General features: G+C 47.8%; 1 protein-coding gene across 1 annotated transcript in view; it reads right to left on the reverse strand.

Moving 5' to 3' along the window:
• The window catches only part of LOC138580912 (serine protease 27-like), a 622,848-nt gene that overhangs the window by 490,079 nt on the left and 115,704 nt on the right, over positions 1-17,065 (reverse strand). Inside the window, exon 2 of the mRNA XM_069651843.1 lies at positions 2,255-2,281. Coding sequence (XP_069507944.1) covers positions 2,255-2,281 — 27 coding nt within the window. The remainder of the gene's footprint in view (positions 1-2,254; positions 2,282-17,065) is intronic.

A 17,065-nucleotide genomic window follows, 5' to 3' on the forward strand; every position in this document is an offset into this window, starting at 1 on the left:
TAACCTTTTTGGAATGGTTTGTCGACACCCTGTGCTCAATCGCCTCCGATAGAAGCTTCGAGGAAGTCTTTGGCGAGGATTTTGATGGCGGATGAGTATTCAATGCCATTTTATAGACTAATACCCCCAATTTTTGCACCAGTAGGCGTTTTTTATGAGGTGTCAGGGAAGATTCCCTGGACGACAGCCTGGACGATTTCTCGTCGGATTTTCTTGTCTTAGATCTTACCCTGTCACTTTTTGTAGGAGCACAGGCATGGCCTTCGCTAGACTTTTTGGAGGGGGTCTGGGCTGCATTCTCAAAAATCTTTAGCATAGATGTTCTGAAGGCTTCCCACTTTCTTGGGGAATCATGTTTTGACGGACATGTGATAACTTCCTCTGACGACGTCGAGGAAGAATAAGACCGGTGTTGTCTCTTCTTCGCCTTTTTTTAGGAAGAGGAAGAGGACTTCCTGGATCTACTCCTCGACCTACACTTTTTGGGTGTGTGACATTTTAAAGAAGACTCTGCCAAGTCTCTTTATTCCCCTCAAAGAAAACTTCGAGGACTCCTCCCCCACCGCCAGTTTACCTCTCCGTTCCTTTGATGCTTTATGGGTCATCAACTGACGGGAACCACACTCGTCTACACTCTGGTCAGAACCGAGGCACCAGAGGAAATTTCGATGGGGGTCAGTCAGCGACATCTTCCTCCCACATTTTTGGCATTTTTTTAATCCAGTCTTCGGCGTGGAAGGATTTGATGAAGATGACATTTTCACGAACTGAAGCGCCATTTTCTCGATCCGAAGCGACGCTAACGGAAAAACAGAACTGAAGCCAACGGGCACGCTTGAGGCATTCATACAGCGGATGACGTTGGCGCTCGATGGATGCCTCCGAGGGACATCGATGCTGCAGCCTCGAGTGGAGTGCCCTCTGGTGGAGAGAAAGTTTTTTCCGAAGCAGCAAAGCTGGAGGTAAGGATATATCTAAGATGAGGGATAAGTTGGAGGACACAATCCATTTGAAATATCCATTTGCATATCAATCTGGTCTCACCCACCTGGCCAGTCCAGCACTGAAATGCTGAACCGATATAAAAACCTAAGTAACATGCCTTCCCATACTAAGTTGAGAAAAACATTTTCAACAAATATCCTGTTTCATTTGTAGTTATTATGAACCTTCTTTATGGGTTTTAACCCCTGGCAGTTTAGTGTATTTTATGTTATGTGTTGTATGATTTTGCCAGCGCACTGAGGTCCCTGGATGTGTTGCGCTTATATAAGAAATAAATACAAATAGACTGCTGTGTGTGCAGAAATAACTGGTAGAGATTATAGGGGTTGTAATAATGAGCAAATTACTTCAGCAGCCAACATGTGACCATCCCTCGCAGGATTTTGTCCACATGTTTTTTTGTATCCCACACTGGCCTACTATTGGACATTTGTGTTAAAATAAAATTGAATGCAATCATGGTTATACCCTCTCGAAAGAGTATACAAGCCTTTTTGTAATTCGCAGGCTCTTTTTTCTTGTCTCCAGGCTCCTCCCCTTTCAGGGCTTACGTAAGGTTGGGGCTTTCCCTTGCGTAAGCCCTTGTTCCCTTTTCTCTGTCTCCTGCGGATTCTTCTTTCCTCAGAGGTCCTATTCTTCGTCCCAGTGGAATGGGAATTTAAAGGGAAACTTTCTCTTTCCTGTTGATAATAACACATACTGATCTTCTCTTTATATATATTTTCACAGAAAGGGTTTGAAGATGGTATTTTTGAATGACTTCTAGGCAGTTCCTCAAGGGAACAGGAGTCCTTGTCCCCAAAGGCAGAGCCTCTCCCGTTGGGTTCTACCCCTAAGGAGGGTATTGCGGAGCGGGCTCACCTCCCTCGCCTTACAACGGGGACTCCCCCTTGGGGAGAAGGGACGAATTCCAACGATTTGTCACAGCAGGTAGCTTGCTTATATTTGAATATTGTAGAGGGTAGACATCTATATCCAACAAATCTCTCTTTCTGGCTTCCTTAGCACACTCTCTTGCAAGAAAGAAAATCAGGAATTCAAACACATGCCAGCCCTTATTTGACAAATACAGTCTGCAATTTAATCCTGCAATAACAGAACATTTGAGTTTGCAATTATTTCTTAATGTCTTTGAATTTCACATTCCTTTTGATAGGGATCCTACACAGACATGTACATTAAATGTATTTACTATAATCAAAAGTGTCAGTATAAAGGCTGGTTGCAGCAATTATTGGGAAATTCTTACCTTCTTCAGACGTGAGGGCTATAAATGCTGGGGAAGAAAGGGGAGACATTATGAAATGATTAGTGATGGAAGACATTGGTTTACAGGAAATTGGCAGGGTTAGCTATTATATCGTGGCAGATGCTTCCCCAACACCCCACTTCCACTAAAGACCAGCTCTGCATTGCGACTAACATCCATGCAACTATACCCCATTCTATTTAGACAAGGCTAGTCAGGCGGTCCTGTTTCTTTTCCCCCTGTTTTTTTTCTTCTGGAACTTGCAGTACTGTACTGTAGAACTAGCACTACAAGTCCCAGAATGGCAAGTCAAATCAGGACTGTACTACCATCTCCTGAATCGCCATATGGAGCAGTCCTCAAAGGTTAAACTATCAGCAGTGGTCTAAGTGCTAACATGCCCCATTACTTCCATTATACATTCACTTATTTATATTTATTGTAATTAGTCAAAATACGTTTTACAATCATTAACATAACAAAATCAAGATAAAATAGATACATCAGCTATAGTAGCAGCAACTACCCTAAAGTAAAATAAATCAAATACATTTATACAGTACTTAGCAGATCAGTCATCACAACGGACATACTAGTTGAAAAGGCATTAATTACATCATTGATGGCAATAGACAATAACAAATGACAATCAATATATAACTTAGCAGCAGCAGTCCCAGCATAAAAATGATTTTATAACTATGACATGCCTCTTGGCAATCATATTCCAAATCCTAAAAAGTGTTATGTGGACTGAGTGCGAGGGTGAGTTTAAACAATAAGGCCAAAGGTCATCAGACTTAAAGTTGTAGAAAAAGACAAGACTCGTGTAGGTGCACATGTAAACAGTACTCAAAGGGGAGCATTCTGTAAATAGGTGTTTAGATGTTTTAGTACCTCCTTTGCACCTACATATACAACACAATTGTTGGTCCAGTGCTAAATTCATTTGCCCACCCAATTGCATTTAATAATACAATAACATTGATCTGAGGAGTTGAATGTACTTCTTGTTTGACCAGTGCAAGAACAAAATTCAGTATCTCGCTGGATTTGGGGAGGAGTACTGAGCTGGGAAGAGAATGTAGTTATCAGAAGTCCCAGCTTTCTGTATACTAAGCAATCTGTGCATATTTTAAGGAGACTGAAGAAAGGAGCAAGCGTAAACTGGCTACTGTGGGTGAACAATCAGTCTTTTCTGTGCAGTAACATGGACTTTTTTGTGTGCTCATTTAACTTAGGACATATCAAAGTAACCAAACAAAGAGACTGTAACAAATAGAAAAGGAGAAGGAGAGCTAGAAAATGCTTAGGAAAAGTCACAAGGGTTCTTTGCCATTTTACAAATCGCATGCACTGTGCACTGAAAAATGCACATAGGAAGAGATGTTGGACCTTCTGGGCTGTGCACTTTTCAGGCACGTCAGGCTCTGCTAGACCAATCCTGTTGCAAACCTGAATCAGAATACATATCAGCTGGCACTGCTGTTGCTTTTTTACGTCCAATACATTCTCTTAAATCAGTTATATGTTTATTATGCCATGATTGTAGGGGAAGCGGGCGCTTAGAAGAGATGATGTGCAAGGCTGGTCACACATTAGTTGTGGTTGGATGCTTGGATTTCCAGAATTTACAATCGAATTTAGAATTGCAAATCAAATTCCCAAAAGGCATTTCTAATTCACAATCAAAAATCTGAACGAGGATTCTAAAACTGGCAGCAGCAGTGACAGCAGTTTAAGCGGTCAGCTCCTGCAGCCTCCTGTTAATCCAGTGAAATAGCTGAAAAATGCCTCGGACGGTTGATTCTCCAACAGGAAGGAGAGGTAGAGAAGGAGAAGGCGATAATGAAGAAGTGGTTACAGAAACCTCTGCAGAAAGCCAACCTTCAAAAAGAATCAAAAAGGAAGATCTGATTCTGGCTCATGCAGAGGGTCAAACGACAGACTATTATCTCATCAGTGTAATGGTTGGTGTTGTATTATCCATTGGAGGAATTAAACAAGCCGTGCTACAAATGGGACAAGATCATGTTCAGGTCAAAAAAGGCACAGCAGAGCAGGAGGAGAGAGAGTTTAAACTTCTGAACATTTAAACTCTGGAAAAAGAACAAGTTGCTTACCAACTGTAACGTTCTTTCGACTGGATGTTCCTCCCACGTATTCCTCATCTTGTGATATTCATATCCGCCAGCTTTGTTGCTTCGGAAAAAAATATTCGGCAGAGGGCGCTGTGCACAAGGTAGTGGCGTCGATGTCCCTCAATAGGCTCCGTACCATGACAACATCACCATCAGTATAAATAGCTCGTGCTGCGCCTGTTGGCTTCAGTTCTGTTTTTTCGAGGAACTATTCAAGGAACTCCCAGGCGTGCTCCGTGACTGATAGACTCTTCGTGAGAGGAAAGTGTAAGAAACGCAAACTGTACTGCGGGGTAGGATGGGAGGGTCGATGAGGAATACGTGGGAGGAACATCCAGTCGAACGAACGTTACAGTTGGTAAGTAACTTGTTCTTCGAATGGATTGTGTCCTCTCACGTAGTCCTCATCTTGTGATAAACTCCCATAGTAGTGGTAAATTTGGAGGTGGGAGTACTAGTATTATTCTCATGGATGGAATGAAGTACCGCCTTGGCAAACAAACCCTCATTGGAGGAGGAGGCATATAAGCAATGATGCTTGATGAAGGCATGCATTGATGCCCATGTTGCAGCTGAACAAATATCTGCTGCAGGGACTCCCCTCTTCAAAGCCGCAGAAGTAGCCATTCCCCTAGTGGAATGGGATCGTAGGTCATCCGGTGGGTCTTTTCCCGCTAATCTGTAGCAATCAATTATAGCCAGAATGTCCCTGTGGGATATAGTTTGTTTTGTCCCGCCAATCCCAATTTATGACCTACAAAAAGTTGGTCATCTTGACGTAACTTTGACATTCTTGAAATGTAAAAACTGAGAGCCCTTTTGGGGTCCAGTCTATCCAGTCTCTCCTCTTCTTTGCCCAAATGAGGAGGAGGATAGAATGTTGGTAATATTATTAGTAGTCAGAAACTACTTTTGGTAAGAAAGATGGTTTAACTTTAAGAACTACCTTGTCCTTGTAAAACGTAGTATATGGGGTTTTACATGAGAGCCTGTAGTTCACTAATCCTGCGGGCTGATGTTAAGGCTACAAGAAGGACAGTCTTCAGTTTTAGAAACCTCAAGGGACAGGAGTGCAGAGGCTGTAAGGGTATACAAGTTAGAAACTTAAGTATTAGATTTAAATCCCAAGTTGGGACGGGTATGCCCAGACGTGGGTCCCGAGTCTGCCGGGCCTAGAGACCCAAGCTACTCCTCACTGATGACGCCCAACAAGGCTGAAACATGTCTGGGGATGCTTGTGGTCTCGTGTAGAAGGGATGTGACCTAGCAGTTTGGGCTGGACTGCCCCTTTTGGAGTAGGACCAAGCCTGATTTCCATATGGTTTTTCCCCTTCTGTAATGGCTTGGCAGGCTGAAAAAACGATGGTCTGGATGGTTGCCCAGAGCTTTGCCCGTGGTTATGATTAATTCAAAACCTTCCAGCCATCACCTTTCTGTTTTGCTAATGTCACCCCGAGAGGGAAGGGTATGCCCAGACGTGGGTCCCTTGCCTGCTGGGCCTAGAGACCCAAGCTACTCCTCACTGATGCCGCCCAACAGGGCTGAAACATGTCTGGGGATGCTTGTGGTCTTGTGCAAAAGGGATGTGACCTAGCAGTTCGGGCTGGACTACCCCTTTGGGGGTGGGACCAAGCCTGATTTGCATATGGTTTTTCCTCTTTTGTAATGGCTTGGCAGGCAAAGAACGATGGTCTGGAGGGTTGCCTAGAGCAATGCCAGAGGTCAAGATTTATTCTAAACTTCCAGCCATCAACACTTTTGTTTTGCACATGTTCTATTGCACCTTTCTCTAGCAGGGTTAACATTTCCTGCAACAGGAACGGGTCTGGAATCTTGGCAGAGTTGGTTCCCGGTGGATGATTCTAAGGCCTTTTTATGAAGGGAAGGCAGTAACCTTGAGCTACTGTTTCCAGTGCCCAAGCATCTGAAGTAATGCCCCGCCATTCTCTCAGATGCTGAGAGATTCTGCCTCCCACTGGGGTTTTGTGTGATAAGGTCTCAGAGTGATTTGGAGGCGGCTGCAGGAGCGGCTGAGAGCAAAGATGCTGTTCCTGAGGATGGCTTTGCAGTCTTTCCTCGTCCACCACGAGTGACATTTCTTTTGCCTCTTTGAAAGGCCTGTCCTCTTCCTCTACCAAAAGAGGAGTAGTACCGAAAAAGACGACCCCTCCAGGAAGATGAGCCCGAATAGGGTTTCTGAGGCTGTCGCATGGAGGCGCTAAGAGATTTAGCTGTCGCTTTTGAGGTCTGTAGTCTTTCTAGGCTTTCATCAGCCTTACTACCAAACAGCCTCAAGCCATCAAAAGGCATGTTGGCCATCTGGTGCAAACCCTGACTTTCTCAACCACGCAAATCTGCGTAGCACTGTGCTTGTAGCCATGGACCTGCTGATACTTTTAGCAGTGTCCAATCCAGACTGGAGACATTCCCCCATTGCCTCCTTTCCGTCTGACAATATTCAGGAAGCCTTCCCTTTTCATCCCCTTTCGGGATATGTTTAGCCGCCGCCGAAATACAGTCCCACAGGGTATGTGTGAACCTGGCCAGGGTACAGGTGACATAATTTGACTTTAAAGCCATGCTACCCGGAGTAAAAACTTTACGGGGCCAAGCATCTACCTTCTTATCCTCTCTATCCGTAGGGATAGTTGGATATGCAGTATGTCTTGAAGTAGTTGTAGCATGAATAAAGAGACTTTCTGGAGTTGGATGCCTGTTCAAATACTCAGGATCAGAAGTAGAAGTTCTATACTGCTTAGGAAAATTACTGTTTACTGCAGCAATGTTGTCAGAAGCTTCCCAGTTCTTTTCTACTGTTCTCTGAAGTGCCCTATGAAAGGGGGGAACTGGATCCTTCTGGGGGCACCAATCTAGAATGTCCGTCATGTCATCCTGATCAAAGGTGGGTGAGGCTCTACCCCAACCCATATATTCCACCACTCTATTCATTAAAATCCTGTACCCTGAGCCGGCATGTTCTGCAGGGTCAGGTCTCGCAAACTTTAGCTCAGGTGACGTATCAATGCCACTAGCAGAGTGAAGAGTCTCACACAGGTCTCATTTTTTTTTAAAACATATTTTTATTGTTTTCACATACAGGCAAACATGCAGTTTAGAGTAACAACCCTCAACTCCCCACCTCGCTCCCCCCTCCGGAAGAGCAGTTCCTCGTTGCTCTGCTTCTCTGGATCTTCTATGGGCTGAAAATGTCTGTTATTCAGATATTGTGGGGGCACCATTGATCTATATAGTCTGATTGCAGGTATTCGAGAACCCCCCACATTCCCTCGTAAAGGATTCATTAGAGCCTTGTAAGACACGTGCTATGTTTTCCATAGTCATTTGTGACCAGACCTTCTGCAGCCATGCGCTAAAATGTGGTGGGTCTCGCTTTTTCCAGATTTGGGCAATTGTCATTGAAGCAGCAATGACCAGGCCCATGAAGCTCCTCCATTGCGCCCTACTGTATTTCTTGGCCTGTTGGTCTTTCATCTCACATAGCCATACTTTCTCCCCCAATTGTTCCACCTCTGGGAGCATCTTATTCATCTGAGCCTTCACTTCAGACCAAAAACCTTTAACCCCTTGCAGTCCCACCAGATGTGTTTCCACGTGCCTGCCTCTGAGCACCCCCTCCAGCAGCGATTAGAGGATTCCCGATACATAGTGCTGAGCCTTTCGGGTGTGTAGTGCCATTGGGTGACGATTTTAATCCACATTTCCCTGGTCTGCGCTGCTCGGGTCATTTTTGGTATAATTGTCCACAGCTCCACCCACTGCTGTTTAGAAATCTTTTGCCCCAGGGTTCTCTCCCATCTGATCATGTAGGTCCATTTGACTTCTTCATCCGTTGTGTTGACAAAGTTATAGAGAGAGGAGATCAATTTCTTGGAGCCAGAGTTTGTTAGAAGGTACCTTTCAAACGATGTTAAGTCCCTAGTTGCCGCCCTTGTGACCTCTGGTGTCGTAGGCCAATGTTTGAGTTGCTCATATCTGTACCTGTCCGCCTCTGCGAGGTTCAGCCACGTTTTGCATTCATTGAATGATCTGATTTCTTTGTCATGGAACATTTTCCCTATTTTCCTGCACCCTGCATCTTCCCATTTCTCATAGGCCCCACCCCGCTCCGTTCCTGGTGGGAATAGGGGGTTCCTACAAATTGGAGTGAAGGGAGCCATCACTGTGGTCATGACACCCTTCCGTGTTTGTTCATCCCAAGCTTCGAGTGTGGATTTCATGACCTCGCTGATGTGCAGATTTGGATGTCTGTGTTGTTTAGGCTTCCATAGAACTTCCTCTAGCGGGGTTCTGGCGACCGCCCTGTCTTGTGTCACCCCCATCGTTTGTTGGTCATCCCCTAGCCATTCCTTGAGTACCCATAGTTGCGCTGCTTGGTAGTATTTTCTGAAGTGTGGGAGGGACATTCCCCCTGCTCTAATAGGTGCTGTGAGGACAGCCCTGGCGACCCTTGGGGGTTTCTTCTTCCAGATATAGGACGAGATTGCTTTAGACAATGCCTTGAAGAATGAATTGCGAATTGATATTGGGAGGGCGTGGAAGTAGTACAGTATCCGGGGGAGAATAGTCATTTTAACCAATTGGATTCTACCCCACCATGAGACCGTTAGCTGGCACCATCGTTCCGGGTCCCTCTTGACTCGCTCTAGGAGCGGAGGATAGTTTCCCTTATATAGCAAGTCCACCCTATGTGTGAGAGTTACCCCCAGGTACTTGATACCCTCATCAGCGATTTTTAAACCTAGAGCTGTTGCCTCCCTTTCCAGTGCTTTTCTCTCCCCAGCCAACTGCACTATCTCTGATTTCTTCTTGTTTATCTTAAGGCCAGACATCGCCCCAAAGATCTCCATTTCTTTTATGGTTTGTGGAAGGGACCTCCCCGGGTCTTCCAGGGCCAACAACATGTCATCTGCGTAGGCTATAACCTTGTGTTGTCTGCCTGCCATCTCAATCCCCCTTATTTGTGTGGATTCTCTCATTCTGATCAGTAGTGGTTCCAGAAAAATGGCATATAGGAGGGGGGGAAAGGGGCATCCCTGCATGGTTCCCCTTCTTAACCTTACCCTGCCCGTGACTTCCCCATTAATTGCTATTCTTATTGATGGGGAATTGTAATTGGCTCTAACCATATTAATGTAGTGGTTCCCAAATTCCATGTGCCTCCGAGTTTTAAAGAGTATCGACCACTCTACCCGGTCGAAAGCCTTTTCGGTGTCTAATGAAAGCAGGATTGCTGCAGTGTTTGTGATGCCAATCTTTTCCACTAGGTGTATTAGCCTTCTTAGATTGTCAGGCGTTTGCCTTCCCGGAATAAAACCTGATTTGGTCAGTGTTTATTAGGGTAGGCAATAGCGGGGATAACCTAGCGGCCTAGTGTAGATCTTTGAGTCCAAATTAATCAATGCAATGGGGCGGTATGAGCCAGGGAGCGAGGGATCCTTGCCTGGTTTACGGAACACCAGGACCTTTTCCTCATTCATGGACGGGGTGACGTTTCCGCTTTCTTTGAAGGTGTGTAGCGGTCTAGTTAGTACTGGGGTGAGTATGGCAGAACATTTTTTGTAAAAGGAGGCCGTGAAGCCGTCTGGACCAGGAGCTTTGTTGTTTGGGAGTCCCGCAATAGCCCTCTCCACCTCCTCTTCACTTATCCTGGTCTCCAGTGCCTGTTTGGCTTCCTCGGATATTTTTGGGATGGGGAGGGATTGTAGGTACCTATTTTGATTTCCTCCATCTGGGTCCTCCGAGGCGTACAGCTTTTGGTAGAAGGCCCTAAAGGCCTCCCCTATGTCTTTGGTGCGCGTTTGCGTTTCTCCTTGTGCATTTTTAATGTTTATGATGGTCCTTGATTTTGTTTTGCGCAGAGTTGTCTTGCTAGGAGTCTGTCCACTTTATTGGCTTTGAAGTAGTATCTTTGTTAAGATAGAGAAGGGATTTCTCTGCCTTTTTGTTGTGCATCATTTCCAGTTGTCCGTGCGTGTGTCTCAGGGCTTTTTTGAGAGCTCTGGTGGGGTGTGTCATTAATTCCTCTTGGATGTCCGCTACTTTCTTTTCTAGTTCTCTTTCACAGCAGTGCCTCAGCTTGTCCTTGGTGGTTTTCAGTGCTATCATATGTCCACAAATCACCGCTTTGAAAGCTTCCCATGCTGTTCCGACGGGGACGTCCCCTGTGTCATTTTGCACAAAATATTCTTTGATTTTTTCCCCTTATCGCTTCTCCCGTGACTGGGTCTGTAAGAAGATCCTGTGGCAACCTCCACTGTCAGAGACCGCCTCCCTTCCCTCGGATCTGCCATTCCAACCATATCAGGGCATGATCGGACTGCCCTATGGGTCCTATTTCCATTCCTTGAATTTTTCCCATCAGCCCTACCAATACCGAGAAGTAGTCAATTCTTGACATTGTGTTGTGCACATGCGAATAATAAGTGAAACCACCGTTTAGGCCTTTCAATTCCCTCCAAATGTCACATAGAGCCATCTGGTCCATCTTTTGCTTGAGTTGTTTGGATGGTGCCCCCTTATGGTTGAGTCCCCCTGAGCTCCTATCCAATTGTGGGTGCCAGGCTAGATTTAGATCTCCCCCTAGTATTACCTCTCCCTTTGCAAAGCCTTCCAGCTTCCCCATCGTATCTCTCAAAAAGCCATCTTGACCTATGCTGGGTGCATAAATCGCTGCCAGGGTTATGCGACTGCCATTTAGCGTAAAGTTGGCAAACGCAAACCTCCCTTCTCTATCTGTTTTCTTGTCTATGAGTGCTACTTCCGCTACCGCTTTTATTGCAATCAGCACCCCAGCCCTCTTATCCATGGCGTTAGATTGTGCTCATATCTTATACCCTCTGATATAGACTTTCTTTTTATCCTGGGCTCTTATGTATGTTTCTTGGAGCAGCAGGATGTCCGCTTTGTCCCTCCTGAACATGCTCTCTAACTTGTTCCTCTTCACTGGAGAGTTCAGGCCCCTTATGTTGTATGATAACATTTTTAGTTTCCCCATTTCGTTATCCCGGATTGGGTGCCCTTAGATCCCAAGTGTAGTGAGTCCTATTTCTTTCCGGAGTTAACCCCCCTCCCCCCGCTCTTCCTCCCCAACTCCCCAACTCTTAACTTTGAACAAACTGTGAGGATGCTCGGCCGTTGCGCCTATCGCTCCCCGCCCTCAGTGAACTCGTGGTGAACTTTGCGGGGAATCCTAAACCCTGCATTTCCCTCAGACCTTGCTGAGTGCCAGGTTCTGGTCCCCTGCCGGGCTGCTGGTTTTTGAGTCCTCCGATCGACTTTCAGAGTTCGCCTTCCCTGCCCTCTACAGTTTCATTCTGTCCCCTTCGATTTGCTTTTGGCTGGGTTTACCTTCTAATCCCCTGTTGTCTTCTTGGGGCCTCCCCTACCATTCTGTTTCTTTTTTTGCCGTACCTCTTCCCATCCCCTCGGCCTCTTGTGAATTTCCCCCCTTGTCTTGTCACCCTTGCTTTCTGCCTCTTCTACTTGCGTGTCCATAATGTGGAGCCCTTCATCATAGGATGTCACTCTTCTCTGCTTGCCTTCCCATTTGAATAGCAGGCCAAATGGAAATGTCCATTTGTACCAAATTTCCCTCGCAGTCAGCTCCTTTACCAATGGGGCCATCCCTCTCCTTTTTAGTAATGTGACAGAAGCTAAGTCCTGGTAAAGCTGGATATCTACCCCTTTCATCCTAATGTGGTCTACCTGCCTCGCCCTCCTTAAGATTTGTTCTTTTTGCGGGTATGATGTAAGGGCTACCAGCACATCTCTGGGCCTTTCCCCGGGGCGCCCGTTCTTTTTGGGCCCACTCTGTGTACTCTGTCAATCCCGATGGAATCCCCATCTTGCGCCTCTATAATGTCTCTAAACACTTCCTGGACCGCATTTTTGAGATCTTTGTCCAGGACAGACTCTGGCATGTTCTTAATGCGGATATTGGATCTGCGGGATTGGTGTTCTAAATCCTCGCATTGGATCTCAAGGTTGTGAATCAGTCGGACCAGGTGCTCCTGTGTCTCACTGTTGTGAATTGCTTCATCTTCTACATTTTGAACAATTCTCTCAAGTGTGTCTGTCCTTTCTTCCAATTTGGCCACATCTAGCTTCAGTTCCTTGACTACCTGTTTCATGTCATTCCCAATTGTGGTGAATTGATCTTGCACCGTGGACATAAATTTGTCTTGCAGCTCCACAAACCATGCATGCATGTCATCCCTTGAGGGAGGGAGGTTGCATGTGTTGGGGGGAGTGTTGTCAGTTGTGGGGTCTTCCAGTGACTTTCCCGTGACATTTCCTGAAGTATCAGATGACCACATTTGGATCAAGTTCGCATCTTGTTTAGTAACTTGTGGGTTTAAATGGATTGTGCCTCCTTTCCCCTTTGCTTTTGACATCGTCGCTGTGTTGAGGTCCCCTTGTGTTGTTGGGCACCTGATTGGAGGTCACTGTAGTGCCCTCTGGTTCTTGTTTTTGCTGCCCTCCTCCAGCTATGAAGGAACAAGGCTATGGTGGGGGAAGCAGATTGTATTGCCTCTTGTGGGGTGGGTACCACCTCTCCTGCCCTTTAGTTCAGGGGGCTGTGGTTCAGGGAGGGGGGGTCCTTCGCCTTCTGTTGCAAGAGTCCTCCTTTATACTTCTTGATTCTCCCCCCTTTTCCCCACAGAGTGTGGCTTTGGTGGCTATCTTAGAGGGGGGAGTCTCTCCCCTGTTGGTGGTGTCGGCCTTATGTTTATGCTTTTTGGGTGGGGGGTGTCTCCGGCCTGATATCCGCCCCGCTTTTGACGTCTGTGCAGAGGGGAGGGGCACTGGTGGGGACTGCTCACCTTATGCGCCCTCCGCCGGCGCCTGTCTCCGGAGTTCCCCACAGCCCTGGCTCGTAGTTCAATGTCTTCCGCCCACGCGCAGGCTGCCCGGGCACTGTCTGGCTGGCGCCGGAGCCGCTGAGGGCTCTCCGCGACCCCGACGGAGGACTGTCCGCGCCCCGTCGGCAGGCTCCAAGCCGTGCGTTCCACTCCGCTGGGCTTCCAGCCGTGGCCACGTCCTCCACTCCCCATCACCTCAGTCGGCGGGCAGCTCCGCAGTGGTCCTCGGAGGGGGGAGGGATGCCCTTCACATGGCACCTATTTTGCTTTTCCTCCGTTCGCTCCATGGCCTTTTTCGATCCTCCTCAGCACCGGGTATCTCAGCAGGCAGTTGGGAGGGAAATCCCGAGATTAGTCGATCGGGTGAATTGCTTTAATGAAGTGCTTAGAGGCGGCCCGGCCGGAGCGAGACTCAGGCGCGTCTTCCTACGCCGGTGGCCATTTTAGGAGTCCCATGTCTCTCATTTTTGATTCTGGATCTATTAGTTCTTCTGGAACCTGTCTAGTGCCATATTGCACTCCAAAGAGAGAAAGCTCCTCATCTTCAGAGCCACTTTCTTCAAATATCGAAGACATTGGGCCTCATTACACGTTAGGCGGTAAGGGAATAACTATACCGGTAAGGGATTACCGGTATCGCTAAAATCCCTTGATAATTACGACCCGGACAACCGCTATTAGCGGCACCGCTAAGAACGGTGCCACTAATAGCGGTTGTCCGCGGGCGCGCGACCCCTCATCTCGGCAATAGTGGCATGGCGCTAATAGCAGGCCATTACAAGCCATGCGGACATGCAAATAGCAGCATGGTTTTGGGCAAAGAAGCCCATACCGGCATGGAGGAAATACCGGCATCGCGAACCACCCATTAAGAGACCTGAGTAGTGTTCCCACCTGCCACAGGTGGCCACAATCAGCACAGGTGGAAGCAATGGAGACTTGGGCAGCAGAAAAGGAGCACACCACACCCCTTCCCACACCCCTTCCCACACTAAGATGGTTCCAATACTTGCAGCATTACATTGGCTGGAGGACATGATTGCATTGCAGCACCAACAACAACAGGCAGCACAGAGGAGACGTAGGAGGAGGAGGATGGCGAAACAGGCCCAGCAAGCCCCACCAGTGCACCTAGTAATACCACAGAGGCAGCCAGCAATCCCCAGGATTCCAGTCAGTCCATTCAACCTAACCCCTGAGCAGATACACACCCTGTACCGTCTAGACCGGGATACCATCACCACCATTGTGGACATGATTCACAACGACATAGTGAGCCTCATAGACATCCGTACTGCCATCCCCCCTCTACTGAAGGTGGTAACTGTGCTCCACTTCCTGGCCACAGGCACCTACCTGCATACGGTAGGGCAGATGCATGGCATTTCACAACCAGTATTCTCACGCACGCTGACCCAGGTGCTCAATGCCCACCTGAAGCACACAAGTGAACACATATCCCTGCCACAGACTGCCCAGGAGATCTCCAACACCAAAGTTGGCTTCTATTCAATGGCAGGCATCCCAAGTTGCATCGGGGCCATCGACTGTACCCATGTGGAATTGGTGGTCCCACATCACAATGAAGCAGTCTACCGAAACAGAAAGCAATTCCACTCCATCAATGTCCAAATGGTATGCGACTCAAACAAGATAATTACACATTGTTTTGCCCGATATCCCGCATCAACCCATGATTCAATGGTCCTGCGGAACTCAACGATACCACACTACATGGAGCGACATGCTGGACAACGTTCGTGGCTACTTGGTGAGTAGCAGGGCAAGCACATGGCAGTGTGATGTGGGGTGTGAATGAGGGGGGATGCATAATCCAACTGGGTGTGATTAGGGGTGGGAGAGATGCATACTCCAACTGGGTGTGATTGGGGGGGTGGGGGAGATGCATACTCCAACTGGGTGTGGACTGTCATCAGTACAATAAATGGACATACAGATGTACGCCAATGTCCACCAAGGCAGCCCACAATGGACCGGACACAAAACCACATGCAAGTTGTAAGCTGCACAACAAAGACATTAATCCATAACGCCAAACATGACACATCTATCCACATGCACATTGCACATCATACTATACCCTATATGACACAAAGCAGCAACATGCAGCCAATATGCATAATGTAAATGTGCGTTCAACAACATCACAACAGATATGCGCCCTTGAGTGCATGCAAAGGGATCACCTGTAGCCATTGTACTGAACCACACCCGTACACCACTACTGAAGTGCCGCTTCACAGCATGGGGACATCGGAATCATAATGGCAATACACTAGCAGTGTGGTACAAAGGATGTCTGGGCCCAGGAACACCTAGGACCTGTCCACACCCAGGACATGACAATTACTGCTGGAGGCATGCATGGTGCACGTCCACTTGCAGGGACTAGCTTACCTTCTCACATTGCAGTTACACTGATCGTCTCCATGCATGCTGGGATTCGTGGATGCCAATCACAATGCAAAGTGAATTAGTGTGAAATGTACAGGTTCCAATTGAGATGACCAGTAACAAGTCTCCATTGTTCCACCAATGCAGGTGATGCTGGATATCCCCTGAAGAGGTGGCTCCTTATCCCTGTACGGAGCCCACAGAACAGGCACGAGGGAAGAGGAATACAACCGTGCACATAACCGTACCCGCGCCGTGATTGAGCAGGCATTTGGCCTTTTGAAGACACGGTTCCGGTGCCTAAGCAGGTCGGGTGGGGCACTCCTGTACGGCCATGACAAGGTGGCCAAGATAACCATGGCATGTGTCTTACTGCACAATATGTGTATCAGACGGAATGTGCCACTGCCCCCTGATGTCGAAATGCAACCTCCTGATGAGGATGAGGATGGGGATGAGGAGGGAGGGGACGGGGCTGCAGATCATGCAAAAGGCGATGCCCAGAAGGGACGCGATCTGCATCAGCATCTGATCAACCAAATATTCTGAATCACATGGTTCAACTCTGTTGGATGGATGTGGGTATTAGTGCACTGGTGTTTGTGTTGAAGCGCACAATGGGCCCTGTTCCCCAATAAAGTTCACATACACAATGATGAAGTCCAGGCCTGTGTCTCAACTTGTCACCAGTGTATTAAACATGTCATGATAAGAAAAAGTGCTTGTCCCCAAATATGCAATCACCCTTACACCCCTCCCCCCACAACACTCCCAAAACACCCTTTCCCCCCTCCCCCCACAACACCCCCATGTGTGGCTTGCACAACTTTGGTGTCCTGCTGCACATGTGCCAGCTAGAACCTGCTGGCCCTAATTCCCATTCCCACCACCACCATTTGGAGGTTGGGATGGTGTGCGCCTCATGGTGCGCAAGGAGCGGCGGCGGGGGCTTGTCTGCCTTGAACTTGCAGAGGAGGAGGTGCCTGTTTGTCCCTGTGGTGGTGGTGGGTACTGTCGGTCCATCGCGTCCGCTATGCGCGTGAGGACCTGCCTCAGTTGGGCCATTTCCTCGCAGAGCCTGTTGGTACAGGCTTCCATGCCCTCCCTCGACTGCCTAGCATTCTCCCTCACCTCCTCCTTCAGACGGGCAGCCTCATCTACATGCTGGCCAACCAGCGCTGTAATATCCTCCTGGCGCTGCCTGATGATGGCCAGGTCATGGCCACTGTGGCCAGCTTGGGGGGTGGCTGCTGCACCTTTCTCTATGTCTCGGCCATCAGGTGAAGCCACCTGTGGGCTCCAGCACCCTGCCGTGGACTCGTCGCCAGACTGGCCATGGCTACTGGATCGTGGTGTTGGCGGTGGGCTTGCTT

Source organism: Ambystoma mexicanum, chromosome 3p (genome assembly GCF_040938575.1).
Source record: "Ambystoma mexicanum isolate Mex_15411 chromosome 3p, UKY_AmexF1_1, whole genome shotgun sequence".
NCBI lineage: Eukaryota > Metazoa > Chordata > Amphibia > Caudata > Ambystomatidae > Ambystoma > Ambystoma mexicanum.